Source organism: Vanellus vanellus, assembly GCF_965231255.1.
Source record: "Vanellus vanellus genome assembly, chromosome: 1".
NCBI lineage: Eukaryota > Metazoa > Chordata > Aves > Charadriiformes > Charadriidae > Vanellus > Vanellus vanellus.
Genome location: NC_138905.1, coordinates 163,007,315 through 163,026,141, shown reverse-complemented (window position 1 = coordinate 163,026,141; position 18,827 = coordinate 163,007,315). Strand labels below are relative to the sequence as shown.

General features: G+C 41.1%; 1 protein-coding gene across 5 annotated transcripts in view; it reads left to right on the top strand.

Moving 5' to 3' along the window:
* FARP1 (FERM, ARH/RhoGEF and pleckstrin domain protein 1) overlaps positions 1-18,827 on the top strand; it is a gene marked incomplete at its 5' end in the record, with an annotated part of 172,875 nt that overhangs the window by 90,260 nt on the left and 63,788 nt on the right. For all 5 annotated transcript variants that reach the window (XM_082481882.1, XM_082481879.1, XM_082481883.1 and 2 more), the window contains 3 exons: positions 12,399-12,503; positions 17,028-17,070; positions 18,191-18,269. In XM_082481882.1, the coding sequence (XP_082338008.1) occupies positions 12,399-12,503; positions 17,028-17,070; positions 18,191-18,269 (227 nt within the window). The remainder of the gene's footprint in view (positions 1-12,398; positions 12,504-17,027; positions 17,071-18,190; positions 18,270-18,827) is intronic.

Sequence of the window (18,827 nt, the reverse complement as noted above, 5' to 3'; positions counted from 1 at the left end):
GCGCCTAAAGATTTATTTTAACAGTTCTATCCAAACCCCAAATCACAATAACTAAGTCTGTACAGCACATGTTTTTAAACGGAGCATAAAAGAAAACAGTATTGTGCATTAAAACAAAATAGAAGGCATAAAAGTTGTGTTTCAGAGACTGTGTTAATGTACTTGTGATAATAACATGGTGTTGCTTTCCTTTGATATTTGAGGCCTCTATCTGAGTGAGAGAAAGCAGATCTCAGGAATCTCCTTAGCTTGAACATTTTTTATGGTTAAATGAGCAAAGAAGCAGAAGGGTGTAAGGTATTTTTCCCTGAAGTACTGCATGTTAACTGCAGGCACAGGCAATTCTGTAAGGTAAATATAAGTATACATACGTATATATATGTGCGCACACGCACACACGTGCAGAAGAAGGGGCGGGAAATCAGGCCAAAGTTGAATGTCCCAAGTTCAACGCAGGTGAGAGTAAAACCTTGCTCATAGTTAGGAGGAAGCACTCTGAAGATCAATGTGAGGCTTTTTGCCCGGCTCGTACCACGTGCTGATAACAGACAACATCATGTGCAGCTTAGAAGTCCTGCTGGTCTTTCTTCCCCCTTCACCTCCCCCTACCGCACAGACACAAGCACAAATCCCTTCTGTCCCTGGTTTGCCACAAATGTATAAGCAGATCTCTGCTCTGTCTGTGCTGCTTTGCTATTTAATGCTAGATTCAACATATGGGTCAGTCCCAGCGGCTTTGGATTTTGAAGTGACTGGCGGCGAAGTCACTGGTTCTCCAGTGCCCACTGGCACCACTCCTCTGTGCTCCCCAATGATTGCTGCAGTTATGTGTTGTTTGCTAACATAACCATTCATCAGATTTTTACAATCCAGAGGCAGTTTCATCTTTCAGAGACCTGGGATGACTCATTGGTGGATTTTTAAAAGCACCTGCCATGTTAGGAGATGCTGCAAGTTGCAGGCAAGCTGCAAAGAATGAGCAGAAATGCTCCTGAGGATCATTCTGAAAAAAAAAAAAAAAAAAAAAAAAAAAAAAGTGTAGCTATATTAAAAAGGGAGGTGGTTATTTTTTGTCTTTCCTTGAAAATGTGACTGGACTACATCATGAGGAGGTGCCTCTGGAATCTATGGGTAGAAGCAGCCATTATTGTAACACCCCTTACACCAGTTCTTCTTTCCACTCTGTTTTTTGTCCCACCAAAGGTAGCGCTTTATAGTGGTGCACAAAACAAGACCTTGTACCTTCCCTTGCAAATCGTATAAGCGTATAGACAGTTCTCGCTTTTTCTCCTGTGTCTTTCTTTACACGTTTAAAAGACCGTTCAGACTCCCAGTGTATTCATTCTCAAGGTCTTTTAAGGCTGCTTAGATAAATGTTGAATACATTTTCTAAACTTCTGTGATTCAAAGGATATCAAGCTGATTGAGTCTCTCAAGTTGGTGATAGATCTTGCGTGACCAGACAAGAAACTCCTGTGTATTGGGAACCTGACTGGCAAAAAACAACCCAAAACTTATGGATTTCAGTACCTAAAGATAACATAGTTTTTGAGACTGTTTTGCTCTTAGACGTTTTGTTTCCTTGAAAACATCTTGTGGGTATGATTTTTAGGAATGAATTCAGGACCATCTCTGTTTCAGTTTCACACATAAAATACAGGATTACCCCACATCCGATCTGGAGTAACAGTAGGATGCTGCAGCCAAACTTTTCCTTAGCTAGTCCATGTTGGTTTTGCAAGACAGGCTGCTACCAAGTGGCAAGTGGTCCTACAGAACTCTTAATTCTTTAAATTTCATGCAAGGTTGCCTTCCTTACTCTGCCTTACATTATGGCTGTACGAGCATCCATCAGGAGCAGTGGCCTGGCTGAAGGCAAGAGTTAGGGTGTAATGTAAGTACGTTACAGGTTAACAGCAGCCACAGCCTGAATGCTTCGTCTAAGAATGTCCTTTCCAGTTAGCAATCTGGTCATGAAACGTTCTGTACCCTATTGTTAAAATGTGCTTTCCTTCCCTTAGTAAAGTAAAAAGTAAAATACATACGTTTCTGGACGGTGTCAGCTCTTGCTCAGATTAATAGTCATGTTGAGGCTGATGCAGGGCTGAACAGGGATTATCAGAAGCTTTTTCTTGTTACATTTGATTTTGCTTTAGATTTAGGATTTAATATTTTGCCTGAACATCTCTCATTGTTTAGTTCTGTTGCGGTTTTTTCCCCAGGTCCCAGAGTTCTTGCATTTAGATTTCTCTTCTTCAGAGGTTTTTACTGGAATCATGGCTAAACTAAAACGTATCCAAATAAAAATAGTAAATAACCACTTTGCATCTTAATCTGGTTTTGTAGTTAATAACTCCCATATAGTTATAACACTCCATATTCTCATGTTTCCAGTCTGCATATAAGGGTTCTGTTTTCACATTTGATGACTTTAGAATTGCTTACTCTTTCATTCTAGTAAAGTGTTTGCTTATGGCTAAACAGAACGAGGAAAAATGAGCAGGCAAAGACAACAGACCAGGGAAGAAAGTGGTCTGAATAATAGAATGATTTTATTTTCTTCTCAGGCACTACTTAATGGTAAAAAAAGAAAACCCAAGAAGGTGATTAGACGATTTTTGACTTGAAACAGAGAGGAGTGGTGAAGTGGGAGGCAAGGGGTGGGGGGTGTCACAGAGATTGGGGTTTCCATCCCCAATTACACACTGGCTGCTACAATGCTGAATTATACTGAAAGCACTGAATGGTGCCATTATATTCCTTTTCAGAAGTTGTGGGCTATGAAATTCAATCTGAGGTATTTTTAATGAGTGTTCTGAGCCTCAGTTGTAGCTCTTCCCAAGAAACAAGGAGCACAGTGTGCTGCTAAACAGCACCAAGGCCGGGGGTTAAACTCATTCAGTTTTTTGCTCGCAGGGAGGGAAAGTAATATCAACATTTATTTGACAGGTATATACTTGCTTCCAGAGTTGAGCTTCAGCAAAACAGCTTTCCATAAAGAAAGCGTTCTGAAAAATGAGGTTCTATCAGTTTGGCATCAAGCTCCCATCTAGTTTCTGAAAACAAGTCTTGTGGTGTGTTTGCTGAAGCCAGTGCCCGCAGTGCACACACTGGGCTTGTGCTGTGGGCATCCCTGCGCTGTGGGAGGCTGTGCCTGTAGCCATAAGGCACATCTCTGTGGGCAGAGGCTCGTGATGGAGGTGCAATTTATGCCACGTGGGGACATCTGCCCAGTCACATGTCCTGGCTATCAATTGAACATTGATAACTCAGAGGTAATCTTTGTCTGAGAGTGGCCTGCTGGCATCCCTGGATCTCCACTAAGGGTTTTGGTGTCATGGTTGTGATGGCTTTGGGGTCACTCTTTCCCTTTTCGCACCTCTCAGCAAGACGTAGCTCTTCAGGGAAACTTTTCTAGCGTGCACCTGGTTTCAGAAAAGCCATGTAGCACAAAAGTATTGTTGCCTTCCATTTTTCTTAGGTGCTGATTTGCAAAATAGTTTATTTCAGATCGTGAGGAAAGCACTGCTTTATACATCTGCCCTGCAACGCACTGCAAGATCTGAAATTCATGACGGGCTGGCTCTGGTTCTTGCAAGTCATCACCATTCAGTGTAAAGGCTCTGAAGCTGGAATATGTCATGCAGATGATACTCTTCAGAAAGGAAAATAGTCTCTTCCAGCAACGGTTGTTTTCCTGGCTAACGGGATAAAGAACCAGCCACAAACCACTTTTTAGTTTTGCTAGTAAAATTAGGCAGAGATGACTCAGCATTTGCAGAAGCTAATTTAGGGAGTCAGATGATGTATTTTCAGTAAGTTTTCTCATTGTTCTTTTAGCGCCTCGTTTTTCTTGTCCACGCTGTGCATTTGAAATGATGTTCAAGGAAAGTAATTTTGTTTTAGTAACAGTGGCTCTGGCAAGAGTCTCCCGCTGGAAGTCTCCAAGAACTGAGTGGTGGTGTGCGAAATTCTGCAGCTTTAAGCAGTTACTTAAAAGCCTCACTCTGCCACTACTGCTTTCCCACAAATATTTTACACCTATTGGAAGGAAGCTAGCAGTAATAGTTGTACTCCAAGAAACATGGCTTGCGCTTTTTTTTTTCGGAGGGCTCATTAGGTTGTGCAGAGACCTGTTGTTGCAGTTTGATGGTTTGGGGGTTTAGGGTTTTTTGGGAGTTGCTGAGATCAACGCTCGCGTTTCATGTGAAGGCATGCATTGTCCCCATTGGGACAATTTCTTAAAAGATCCTTAGGCAGGTAACAATGAAGTTCTTCAGCTGAGTTCGTTAGCAGAGGGGATCAGAGCATCCCTTTAAAGTTGATAAAGTGATTTTTAGGTGCATATGTGTCAAGTGTAGGGTTTTTTTTAATTCAGTACAGAACTGTTAAGGCGAGTTGTACTTTCTAACTGATAGTTAGATGTCAGCTAGTTAAAACGCTATAAATACAGCTAGAGGAACCAGTGAACCGGGAAGCTAATCACAAAGTGTTTTGTTAATGCTTTTCACCAGGAACAACATTTTGTAATAAACAGATGTGTACTTAGACTACAGTGACCAAAGGCTGAATGTTTTTTGGTCTGTAAGTTTTGTGGTGTTTAGCTGATGAGAAGTTCCAGATTTCCTTTGCCATTGATGACAGTGGGATGGATGTGCAAAATAAAATTTTCCTGTGGGATTTTGTCCCAACAGCTACCTGAGGAGGAAATTCTCCAGACTACAAGAATCTGCCTCTTTCTTCCCCTTTCTTTTTCTTTACACAGGGCTCCACGAGCTTTGTGGCAGTTGCTGCTGGCCCTGCAGTAACAAACTCCTTGTCGATTAGAAATCAGAGTAATTTAAAGGTGGATATAAAATTGATATTAATATCAGTTTGCATTTGTAAGAACTGCAAAGAAATCAGATGATTGGATCGTTACACCTGAAGATGACAGGTTGGTCTGTGGTATGAAAGGCTCAATTCTGAAGGTGCTCAGCCCTTCTTTTTTATTTCCCCACTTGCACATTGACATGGCATAGATAATACAGTGTGGGTGGTATTTGCCCATTAAGTTATAAAGCTATGATTTTATGAGCCAAGTGAAAAGAGACCAAGCAGAGCCTTCAGTTCCAGTAGCTTTACTGTGCTGTACGTATGAAGATGTACAGTTACCTGAGGATTTACTGCAGCTGAATTTTGTATTAGTCTGACTCTTCTGTAAGAAGTTATTTAACCAAGCACTACTGAAAATAACCTCATCCTAATAATTTACATTAGCTTTCCAAGATAATCTTTTTTCTTTTTCCTTCCACACTATTTAACTATTAAAGAAGATTATTTAGTTATTTCTTCTTCTGATAAGTATTTCATTTTCACCTGAATTTTACTGTTAGCTATTTCTAGTATAGTTGATTTTGGGCACTGGAAGAGAGTTTAAAGTCTAGTCAGAGCAATCCTTCTGCTTTTGCCTATTTTAGAAAATGTTTTGACATAAGCCAGTTTGTCATGATCAGAAATCCAAGAGCATGGATACAATAACAAATCTGTGTATGTTCAAATGCAGAAAATTGCAGGTTTCTTTTGAAGAAAGTGCTGGAATTGCAAGTTAATGAGATTGTTATTAAAATTCTTCTCTTTGTATTTTTGCCTCAATAATTGTTTGCTGTGTTAATTTTTGGTTAGCAATCACATACCTAAAATAGCCATTTTTGAAACCTTGTTTGACATAGCTGATAGGTGGGAGAAAAAAAGCGTAACTTTGCTGCTACATTTTCTTTTACTGGCAGGTATTTGGAGTAAGACACACCTGAAGTAAAAAGCACCATATCTTACAATCACACTGTTTAAAAAAGATGCCAGAACCAGCAAAACTGACTGAAGTGTCAAACTGTACATCAGAGACTATGGAAGGCAAGCACTGCTATTAAAGGGAATACAGCTTATGCGGTGAGCATAAAGTGGGGAAGCAGTCCACTAAAATCTTGAAAGAAAGGAACACTAAATAGTCTTATTGTACACACACGCCAGATGATCAATCGCCTGTTTTTAAGGCAGCATAAGAGACTTATTCTGTTACTGCATTTGGCCTCGATCCTGCCTTTGATGGTATGTGCGCAGTCTGTGCAAAAGCATGTGGGATATGTGCCAGGAATGGAGCCTTCAACTGCATTCAAACGGAAAATATCTTAAAAGGAATGAGGTGCCTTTAGGTTATTGTGAAAAATTTGCCCCTTCTACACCCTTCCTCCAAATGGGGTGGATACCTGGTGGCTGTAGGTACGGAGTTGGGATCTGCATACTTAGAAGTAGTGGTGGGAGTGTGTGGCTGCTCTGTTTAAAGGTGTCACCACTTCTGTTTGTTTTGACCTGGTATGTAGGGGTGACAAATCATGCTTCGTCCAACGCTTCCAAACTACCCAGCCTAAGCTGAACAGCAAAGTAAAAACTAGTAAGCCTAGGTGTAAGAGCTATCTTTATGGTCTAAAGCTATTTTTATAGTCATCTAATCCTTCCTACAGGATTAACACCTACACTTTGAAAGGGAGGAGAGGAGAAAAAGGGCAGAGGATCTCCAAGTGTCTTGGCAGTGTTAGGTCCAGAGCAATGACACTCAGGACAGTACTTATTGCTTTTAATCCCACTCTTTGAGCAATAGACTTTTGCTAAATATGAATTATGCATTTCATTTTACACCAGAAAGGAGAACTGTTTAAAATATGAAATTTGTCTTCAGATGCTGACAGCATTGTTCTCCTGTGAGTAGTTTTCAAACCTCCTTTGAAGTATAAATTTCTGGCAGGGTTATTTGTTTAAGAACCCTGTTGCTCAATCTCATCTTTGAGGTTATTTTTATACTATTTGCTTATCATGAGGACTTGTTTGTTGGTTGTTTTTTTTTTTTCCTTTCAGAGCTGTAGATAAGTACATAATTTTTAACAGCTTTGAATAATTGAGAAAATTCATGCTGTTAAGAATGTGGGGTTGTTATTTTTGGTATTGATTATGATTGTATGTGACTTCAGAAATAGTCATGAAAATACTAGGTGAAGTTTTCACAATCATTTCAATGCAGTTGTTAAACCGGAGTTTAAAAATAATTTGGGAATCAGACTGATCTGAAGTACAAGGGGTTTTCAAGGTGATTTCTCGCAAAGAAACAAATACAATTTTAAACTTTGTACAATACAATATTTAAGTATTTGTAAAATATTTAGCTTGACCAAATTGTCACATTTCATTTTTGAGCACTCAAAAAGTGACAGGAACAAGGCATTAGTGGACGAAATGTCTGCCTTTATATTGTGGTAGGTGTGAATGATGAATGTACCTTTTTCTTTTAGATGAATGTAAAGGAGTTAGTTTCTCTCCTTATCAGCTGTTACTAATGCACAAGCAAGTGTAATTAAAAAAAACCCACAACACAACAAACTTTTTTCCTGATCCATTTGTAGCAGTTTTGAGGAAGAAAATGAAAACAGAATAGTCTGTGCTGACACATGAAGCTGTTTGACCGAAATGTTGATGGGGCTTACATTTTTCAGATGTTTCAAAGAAAGCGCGTATTTTATTTGGGGTTTTAACCTGGTATTACTGCTCAGTAATGTAAAAACAAACAAACAAACTTTCAATTAAAGATCTGTTTGATCTGAGATTTGAGACTAATTGTCTAAACAGATAAAAAATGGTAAAATCAGTATTTGATCCTAAACAGACACTTCTTTTTTTTTTTTGGTAGATGGTTAGTGAAATAATTGCTAAATTAACTTGGACATGGGGGAATGTGTCCAAACCCACTTCTTTTAAAGTCCTGGATATCTTCCAGATATTAGTATGCACTTTCTTTTTTTAAAAAAAAATAATATCTGTATTGCAATCTGTGCCAAAGAATGGTCTAAACAAGTATGTAGAGGGACATTTTTTTTAAATGATTGGTGATCGCTAGAACATTAAAGAATTGTTGAAGCTATTAAAATATTCACCACTGGAAGATCATAAGCAACGTACTGTGCTGGATTTTGGTGGGAGTAGAAGGAGATTGAATTGAGTAGGACTGAAATAATGAGCAGACAGCAAATGTTGAATGCACAGTGCGTAAAGCAGGCTACTTTGGGTACCTTCATAGCTTGCAGCTAAATGTGGTGATGCACATTATTCATAATTTAGAACTTAGTGGCCCGACGTTCCCTGAAAATGCAAAGTGACTTTTAAAATGTGATTTCACAGAGCTGAATGAAAGGCCAGTTCAAAATGCATTAAGCAATAAGGATGTGTAGCTGGAAATCAGTGAGCTTCTTTTCACTGCAATAAATTTATGATGTTATTTTGGTGTTACTAAATACCACCTCAAGAGAATAATAGTAATTCCCTGTTGTCAGTACAGCTGGGATTCACCTCATCTAAAATGGACACTGTAACACAGGCATTTGGGCTCCTTGTCATCAAGAGTAAAAGAGTACAACCGTATTGCTAAGGAAAAAAAAATCATTGCCAGTGTGCTCAGACAGCGGTTTTAGGGTAGGGAGAACTGCCCTTGGAGCTGCAGTATTTCTTCATTGATGATACAAGAATCTGGCTGTCAACAAAAAGAGGAGCAGGGTTCTGCTGCTCACTGCAGCTGCTTCCCAGCTCCCGGGTGTTGCATGGGACCTTCCACCAGTATACCGTACTCTTTCCTTTCCCTGGCTACCTTATGGTGTGGCATCTGTGGAAGCAAATGGTCGTAGGTATAGTCTTGCCACCAGCCTTCATCGTGGCAGCTTTGACATCAATGTCCCACTTGCATGCCTGGTTCTCCTCCTTTTATCGTCACCTTCAGGGCATTTTTTTCCTTCCCTGGTGTGAGCTCTCATTCAGTGATGCTCAGGGAGAGCAGGAGATAAGTCTCCTGGCTCTCCTTTCCCATGTCGTCCATGTTTGTCCGTGTTGATGACCTTTCCTCATCCTACTGTATGAGGCTTTCATGATGGTCACATAATGGGCCTGTGCTTTCTCACTGTGGCAGGGAAGGGCTCTCCTATAGCACAGGCTGTAGTGCAGCCTTTCCCCACCCTGTAACCTTACATGCATGCGTAGCTGTTTTGGGGGGGCTTATGGGCCCCCATGGGTCAGACCTGTGCCAGCATTGAGCAGGGAGAGTGTTCAAGCTGTGGCTTATGGGACATGGATGCAGCCATGGGGTGGGAGCTGATGGAGCTTGCCTTGTGCTCGCTGTCAGATGCATGGCAGCAGGGCCACTCTTGATGGTTGGAAAACGTCTTCCAAGTTCTGGGGAAATCTTGTGTTGTCCCATATGCCTTGTAACCACATTCAAGTCAGACGTGACTTGGCTACAGATGATGTCATCGGTGTGGCGCACTCATTCCTGAATGCTTCTTCTGTCAGCTCGTGTTTTCTGTGACCTGAGTGACTGCTGGTTTGCTTCCATACCCAGTGGACTGAAATATTAATTTATTGTGTTTAAATTTTTTAGTAGGGATGTCATGGAACTGCACTGAATCAACATCTCTGTGAGACTGAAGAGTCCCTGCTTTTGTGGATGTTGTACTTCTTCTTCTGGTCCTGCAAGACCGGAATGTCATCAGGCTCTAAATCTCAGCAGATTTTATGTGCCCAGTTTTTCCCTTGAATAAACTGTCAGATTTTATTTTGAGGTAGACTGATCAAAGCTAAGATGAGTTCAGAATAATAATCTCATTTACAAATACTTGAGTAAGAAGCATTTCATGTTACCAAGGCACACTCCAGAGAAAATGCCAAGTGACATAAATGCTACAAGAATGCCGTTCCATCGACTAAATGCGTATAAGAAAAAAACTTTAGGTAGTGAAAACACTCAGCAGGTTTTAGTCAGATGCTTTTACTCATGGTCTGAGATCAGACAGGCTTGCTCTCCTCAGCTAACATTGGGTGGTGTGGTAATACAGGTGGGTGCTCTGTTTTTTTTTTCTTGTTGGTCAAAAATTCCCATGCTCCCAGAGTCACCTGTTTTTTCCTGGCAGGAGCGATGGGGTTTGGCCTTTGTCAGACACGAGTCTGTCAGGTACTTTAGTAAGACATATATATACATATGCACAGGCATTTTTCCATTTTTCTGGTTGTACACAAGGATGAAAGTAAGCATCCTCTGCCTCTTGCTCTTCAGATGGCTGTTAAACGGGTTTTAACAGCCAAACTGAGGAGGCCTGAGACTACTCTGGGAGCTGGAGCATTTGCTCGAAGTTTCTAAATCATTTGTAGGTGTACTTTCAGAGCAGTAAACTAATATCGCTATTATGCTAGACCTATCTTTTTATTGCCTGCAACAAAATGCACTTACTGGGAAACTCTTTCATTAAGAGACAATATATGTTTGGATGTGCCTATGTATAGTGATAGATGGAGTGGAAAATGTGGGAAGCTTTCTATTAGAACTGACACACAAGGCGTGATGGCCAGTGCAGGCTGTGCAGTGATCGTCAGGGCTGCTTTTGGTTTAATGAAGCTGGAGAACATGAAGTGAGTGTATTCAAATTTGTTTGCACTTGAGATTTATTTTGGATGGCATTACACCAGTGCTCTGTCTAGAAAAACAAACGTCTTTTCTCCTTGCCCTCTGTGTATCCTCTTATCTGGCATTTTGGTGTGAATTATTTTAGTTATTGCGAAGTTGGCTATGACAAATGCTTAAAGAAATTAGTACTTGTATATGCAATTGTTCTTGATGTGTTTTCTGACAATATTCATGAGGCTAATGTTTTCTATAGCTAACATCAACAAACCGTTAATAAAATAATCCAAGTGAACATTGCTTCCTGGTGGCATAGGTCTGTTACAGGCACTGGGTGTATGTTGGGCAAAAACCTGCTCAGCGAGTTCTTCGGGAGTTGAGCTTGTCTTCTCCCTTCTTTTAAGACCAGCCAGTGCTGAAGGGTTTGGTCATCATGTCCGGTGTCACCAGCGTGACAGCACCGCTATGGTGGCACATATATCCTGTGTCTTCCCTAGAAAAACATTATCCTTTTGATTTCTCTCATGTAAGCATCGCTACTGGGTATTTACTTTTCACAATTCATATGAGACAATGTTAAATAAATTGCCTTTGGAAAGATTCTTTGTACCTAGGGTTGTGGCTGAACGCCAGGTATTGCCCAAGGTGGGGAAAAAAATGGGGATTTGTTTTTTGGTATTCCTGTGAAACAGAAACCAAACTCCGCAGTGACATATCAGTGACATAGGTGGGACTGAGCAGCTGCCCACCAGTACGTAGGCTGTTGGTACGGGCACTGCCTGGAGATGGCAGGACCTGGGCTCGGGCTCAGGCTCAGGCTTGAGCCAGGTCGGGCAGACTACCCGCCTCTAATGGTTTTCTTTTCTTCACTTGGTTACTACTATTTTATTTTGCTCCAGTAATTACTTACTGGGCAAATGAGGAAAGGGCCAATCTGTAGGTTGAGTGCAAGGGCCCTTGTGATGGGTCTCTTGTAACTGGAGTTCGTGCAGTTTGATGGGTTGTTATTTGTTCTGAAGTGAGTGGAGATCTGTGTTTCAGGGCCTCTTGAGTTAAAATAGGTGCATTTGTCCAAGGAACAAAAATATTTGATTTCAGTGATTGGCCTTTTTATACAGAAACAGTGTTTTTTGCTGAAGACTTGCTGGTGAGCTGTAATTTACAGTATTTGCTGCAGGTGTGGATTTAACTGACGTGCTGATGAGAAGAATCCTTACAATCAGCAAAGCAATGGGCTCTGGGAGCTAATATTGGGCTGGAACATCTGGTCTTTATAGAAGGAAGACTTTCAGTGTGTGGAAGGAAAGGCTTGCTCTTGACTCCTCCAAATCACTTGACAACTCTGTTAGGGTGGCACAGACGGGCCTTGACCAGCCTGGGTGCCTCACAGCAGGAGGCTCAGGATAAGCTGGTATGAAGTTAGAACCCAGGACTTGAGATTGTTGAGTATCAAGCGGTGTCCAGCAAACCCTTGGACCCTTGTGTTTTGTATGACAGGTCTGTGAATGAACATTTTGGTTTCCCCATGTGGTACACAGATGTACATAGCACCACCTGACATGGCTTGAAGGGCCATGGGATGAAATAGCTATCTTGTGAAATTCACAGTAGAAATTGGCCTTGGCAGACATAAGAAAACTATATCCCAAGTCCCCCACTTCTATCTCTTCTATTTCACGGTATTTTTCCCTCAAAAATTAAAATGCACTAAAGGTGGATTCTGAGCTGCCGTCCATGGACGGATGGATATTTTCTGTAGCTTTAAAACCAGTGTAATTATTGTCAACTGTCCTGTGGGTATGGTTTGGAATATCCGCTGATTTTGTAAACTGTTTTGACAGTGGTGTTTGGACAATTTCTTAGCATAGCAATTTTTCTGCCACTAATTAAAAGCATCTTGATAACCCTAGGCTTTCTTTTCCTCTTACAGCAAAGAGCTCCAGGGAAAGTTCTGCATGATGCTGTTTGCAACCACCTGAACCTTGTTGAAGGCGACTATTTTGGCCTTGAGTTTCCAGATCATAAAAAGATGATGGTATGTAACAGGATTAATTTTCAGCTTATTTTCATCTACATACACACTGTTATTTTCTCCTCCTGCTCCTTACTTATAAGTTATGTTTGATCCTCAATCTCCAAAAGAAAAAATGGACTCTCTTAAAAAAATGTTCTTGCCTGCTTGGAGTTAAAGAAATGTTTATAAAACCTGATTACTTCTGTCAGATTTCATCTGTATTGCAAGTAGCAGCCAATTCACACACAAGTTGGAAAAGCATTTTATCTTTATCAGTTGCAGTAGAGAAGCCAAAGGCTGGACTGTTGCAGAGTCTCAACTCTGATTTTCCAGTCCTGCTTAATTTGGAATGCGGGAATAGTAAAATCTTTCTCTGCAGAGAAGATGCAATGATTGTGACATAGTTCCATGAAAAACATTGTGGGGCAAGAAAATTGATAGGTAAAATATAATAACGTTAATAAAAAAGAAATCACGAGCAAACAACCTAATAAATTGACAAAAGTCTTGTCTGGACAGCAGTGTGGCACAGGCAGGTGTCCTGGTCCTGACACTTTGGACTCAAAACAGCTGCCAGCAACCTTCAGGCATTGCACTAATACTTCTAGGGTGGAAACAGTATCATGTAGCAGAAAGAGCCAAAGGCTAATGACTTCTCAGTCTCTAATGACTTACTTTCTGAAGTTTGATTTACTTTAGACTTACTGTGTGACCTACTAGCATGTGTGCTAGTTATCTGGATTGTTTGACCAGTACATTCTGGTGTATACTGGGTTTCTTTCCTGTTCATTGAATTCTGCACCAATAGCTTGCCTGACCTAAAGGAGATGGCTTTGGGCAATTAGAAAAAAAATGTATTTTATGTCCACCTATATAAAATTTCTGTAAGGAGCAATGTTTCTTAACAAAAGAGGATTATTCTGCAGCCACAGTAATCTGTTGTCACGCCTTAGTGCAGGCTTACATAGACACTAAAACAGAACACTAGTGGTCATAATGTTTTAGGCTAACTGTAATTAGAGACGAAATTTTAAAAAATGGACAGCAATCTTTAAAACTGATCTGCTTCACAGTGCTTCTGGATTTACATGAAACACAGTTTACTAGAAAGTTTCAGATTCTGCCAGATATCCTTGGCTAATGCTTTAGGTAACTTGAGAGCTTAACATAACTCTTCAGAACAGTGCAACTGTACAGTACTATTACAACAGAGGGTCCATGTAGCCACGTTAGTAATGACATACAGACATTCCTGGTGTATGTATGTAAAGCTGAAAGAAATCCTAATATCTTGTGTATTTACAGTTGCTTTATAGTTCTCTAGAAAATAGAGAAGGTCATTTGATTGACCTTTTCGACTTCACAGGTCATTAAGTTTCAAATAGATGACCCTCTGTGTTTTGCTCAGAGACCTGAAGTAAACTAACAGTTTTCAGTCTTTTGAAAACAAAATGGTTTATTTGCTTGAGGCAGAACACAGGAGAAATTGAGGGGCTGCCAGTGCCTGAGGCCCTCGCAGTGGCAGGAACTGACTGGCTGGAAATATGTCCACACAATCACAATGGGGAGGCCAGGGCTCTGATGAAGAGGAAGGTGGAGAAAACACCCTAAGGCTATTGCCTGTTTGACCTGAAGGAAAATGCCTCCGTGCATCCAGCGTGGTAACTCACCTCGCCCCTACTCTTGCAAAAGGAAATATTAGCCGAGTATCTGAGAGCACCAGTCCGTGTTCCTGCTGGTTTGCTTCTGAAAAAGGGGAAGATCCCCCAATCTTGCCCACATCTAGTCAGCTGTGCCCCAAGAATGGTGAGATTCAGTGGAAGTAATGCCTTCAACCACCTAAAAGCAACTCACAGAAACTCTGAAGTAGGAGATTTGATTATGAATCATTTCAATGTGGAGCAGCACTCTGAGAGTAATATTTACACTTAAATTGCAGAAACCAGTTTGTGTGATACAGTTGAGGTGAATGTTCCTGTGGGGTTTAAAACTTTCTGAGCTTCATAATGGCCATAATGTAGAACTCGAGCATTGTGCAAATAAAAAAAAAAATCACAGTTAATGGTGTGTCTGAGAAATAAAACACACATTCGTATAAACTTATAAAACATGACAGTCATATCATTTGAAAAGAATGACTTGCTTTTCCAATGTAAAGTGCAACGTAAAAGGAAAAATAAATATTTAGAATGCATTTGTTTGGATGTAATCATGTGTAGGTGAAGTCATATATTCACAGTTCAGCTGTGTTTGTTTCAATGTGCATGGCTCCAGACATATTGACAGTTGTATGTCAAGATGGCAGCTGTATACGCTTGAGCTGTGCATGTAGCAGACAAGATCTGCATGGGAGGTGAACATGGAGGGTCTGAGGGCTGCACTTACTGCTGGGACAAGGAGAAGTGAGGCACCGTTGCCAAGCCTGAGGCTTCACAGAGTTTCATCACACTTGATGCCTGCCCCAGTTCTCCAGCTGCTGAAATCCGGTCACTATCGCTGAATGCCAGACTTTGTTTAAAAGATAAATGATCTAGCCTTTGTAATTCTGGAGAAAATTGAAAACAGCTTAACTGATTCCTCACTCTATTTTTCATTTCCAGTTTACAAACCAGTCTCGGATTGGCTGTTTTTAGGTACAGGGTGGGAGTTTTGTGATGCATAAGTTTTGATTACCTGGGTTTGGTGATAGTGGTAAGGACTTCGCTTTGCCCCACCTTCCTCCCTACACACATTCAACACACACATTTCTAGTATCCAGCAGTCTGGTCAAGGGTGTTGTAACTTGCTTGTAGGATGATTGGGAAAGTAGAGAAAGGAATGACGCACTTCCATGCTCATGCTGTATTATAAACTTTCTCTGGATGGATAGAGAAGATTTTTTTTTTGTGTGTGTCAAGTAAAATACATTACTCCCATATTCTTGTAAACTGCCTGTTTCATATTCAAGTTTGGGTTTTTTTCCCACTAAACTTGGCAAAGTCCTTGACCTTCGTTGCAGATTATGTTCATGCCAGCTTTCTGAAACAAAACAGTTTTAAGTTACTGAAATGCCAAAAAGTGTCAAAACCAGTTTAACGTGTGATAAACGCTGTATTCCTATTCTTGGATAACCAAGTTTCTTTAGCCCTTCCGAAAAAAACTTTCATAGGCTGAGAAACAAAAAAAAAATCCATTGAGAAACATTGGCGGGTGTGAAAGGGCAGGAATATGAGGTCTTTGCTAATTGGAATCACTCATATGAGTAATGATGAAAAAAGCAAACAGCATTGGAGCAGCTAAAGCAGCAATACAGGCCTGTTCCTGTCTGGCTTCTCTGGTGATTTTCTAAAATGGATATTTTGAGTATGTTTCAGTCTCTGCATAATCTAAAATTATTAAAGGTCAAAGGTGTGTTCATTTCAGTACATATTCTTTTTCTAGAGGAAGACTTGGTTAATTTGTTTTTTAATGGCTTTAACCTTTGTGGCGTTTGTAGGCTGTTCCTCCACAGATTCCAGATGTCTCCAAGGGAGGCTACGTGCAATTTAGTGAGATAACAAAATACAAATCTTGGGCACAGTTAGTTACCGGCTGAGGACTGTGAGCTGCCGCGTTTCTCCAGGCCCTGCAAGTTGTCTGGCTTTTACCTTCTGCGTGATTGTCCCTCGGCTTTCCAAAACATTTTGCCCCATCCCTTCAGACTGAGACTGCAGGACAGGGGTTTAGGCTCTGAAAACTGTATTTCCACACACTGCGGCTCTTTTGAGAGCCGAAGGGAAGACCCACCCCCCGTTCTGAAAAATGGGCTGTTAAAAAACAGGTGAAAGTAAACTATATGCAGAAGTTACACTGCCCCCAATTGAGAAAGCCTGAACTTCCCAGCTCTACAGAAAAGAGGAAATGTTACACAGTTTCCTCCCGCCCACTCTTTGCGCTGTGTCTGCCTCAGGGCCCTGGCCTGCGAGGACATTCCTCCCCCAGGTGGTGGTGGTGGGATGGAGGCTCCTTTTTCTCCATGGGGCCATGCAGGGAGCTCCACATTTATGCCCAGGCCTCACAGTGGGACTCCTGTTGGGTCCCCAAAACCAGGAGGTTGCCGCCTTCTCTTTTCTCCATTTGCCCAGCATTCCCAGCTCAGAGGCAAGCACCAGCCTCCTTCACTTGCCTTTCTGGAGATTAACTCGGGTGAGGACCACGAGTACGGCGTAGGACTGTCTTTTTCTGAACTGCTTATTTCAGTTGTTTTTTCCACAAAATGAATGGTTCCTGACCAACCATGCTGTGATTGTTGGTATCTGAGACAACTGAGGGGGAGATTTCCTCACTGTTTCTCAGCTCTTCGAATCTGTACTGCTTCAAAAGCTGTGCTGTGTTGACAGCCCATTAACAGTGCTGCTTCCTGGGCATCTTCCAGAGTTTTGGGGAGGGAACCCACTACATATAATTAGGGAGAGCATGATGACCACGCTGGAACAACTGAAGTAACTGATAATCTAAGTAGTGCAATGAAAAATGCTCCTTTGCGAGCAGTTCAGAGATGATAACAGCACCTTCTTTTGTTTTCAGGTGTGGCTTGATCTTTTGAAGCCTGTTATGAAACAGATTAGAAGTAAGTACTTCCTTGCTGTCATTTATTTTGTCAGTCTGAGAGTGCTTCAATAAACGAGGACTCTATCAATTGGGATCTTTATCTTCTCAACTTTCTTCACTGAATTTTGTTTGGATTATTTTTTATTTCTGGTCTGTCAAGATGTACTGTGCACGCTGTGAAATTATGTCACATGAACATATGAAGAGGAGACATATGAAGTAGGAGACAGAGGTTTAGTCAGTCACTGGAAGAGGCGCAGTGATGGCAATGGAGGAAACAGTTTTGTAGAGAAAAAAAAGCATGCAGTAAAAGAAGGATTAGAGGAAGAACACATTGCCAAAAGGTAACAGTAATCAGAGTAAAAGAAAAAGAACAGGAAGACATTATTGCTGGGAAGGAGCTAGCAAATATGTTACAGCTCTCTGGGACTTTGCTGCAGGACTTGGAACTGTCTGAGACCAAGAGGAGGAAACAGTTGAATTAGGGGCATCAGGGAAAGTTATGGTGGATGGCAGGAGCCAAAAGGAATTTGTAAATAGTCCTGAGCTCTGGGAAGAGTAGAAGTGAACAGGAAAGGTTTTGGTGATTTTCTTTCTCTGTCAAATATCACCAAAGTTCTTAATTTATTGAACTTTGCCACTGAGATTAAGTTTTTCTGTGTGCCTCTCTGGTCATATTAGTTGGAATGTGTGCTCTGGCATCTCTCCCTCTCACAAGAGAGAGATGCATTGCTCCTTTTGTCACTGGTCATACTTGTAAGAGTCAGAACAAATGTGCTGTTATTGAAACAGAAATAGTAATTTGCTAGTGGACTTGAAAAATAGAGTATTTTAGCTCCATTCTTCTCTGAAGCGAGGAAAATAGACACACATAATATATTTTATTAGATCAACCAATGTAATTACTAAAACCAGACTCGGTTTTGGCAAAGTATTCCTCCAAGTTACTGCTGTCTTTTATTGTGTGTAAATTTTTTTATGCAATCTCTAAATAACCCAAATGCTGATAGAGGGTGAAAGGTTAACATGTATGTATGCACTTCAGGTTCCATGAGTCATCCCTTATACATCATTCTGCGTAACAAAATTTGGCCAGCATGTTACTGATGCTCACTAACTTCCTTTGACATTTCCCTTAGGACCGAAGCATGTTGTTGTAAAATTTGTGGTAAAATTTTTCCCACCTGACCATGCTCAGCTGCAGGAGGAACTGACAAGGTTAGTAGCTGCATGACTTTTTTTTTTTTTTTTTATTAACTAAATCTGGTGGACAGAGGGGAGAACGTGGAATTTGAGATGATTGGGTGAGGATCGCTGGCTGCCTCTTACTATTAGCTTGATGTTATTTGCCCCAACATTGAATGTACCTGCAAAATAGTCCCTAAGATTCTGTTGCGGTCTGTGCTGAGAGGTTCTGCAAAGTACGGCAGTCCTTTGCCCCCTTGGATTTGAGGCCCTGGGAGAGCTTTGCTCACCCCAAGAGGAGGCTTTTCGGCAACAGAGTTCTCCAGCCCCCTTTGGCAGTGGTGTTGGAAGGGACCTGACGAAGGCATATGTTGACGCCCTGGGGTGCTCCTCTGCTGGGGGACACATGCAACTCTACACCCACGTTTGGGAGAGAGTTGTTTTGCGTGAATTGCCAAGTAGTGGCAGGTAGGGGACCCTATTCATATAGCCAATGCAAAGGACAAAGGTTTACATGGGTGGAAGTGTGACTTCACAGATGGAGAAATGGAAAGGAGAGGGAATAAAATGAAAAGTAAGAGGAAGGCAGAG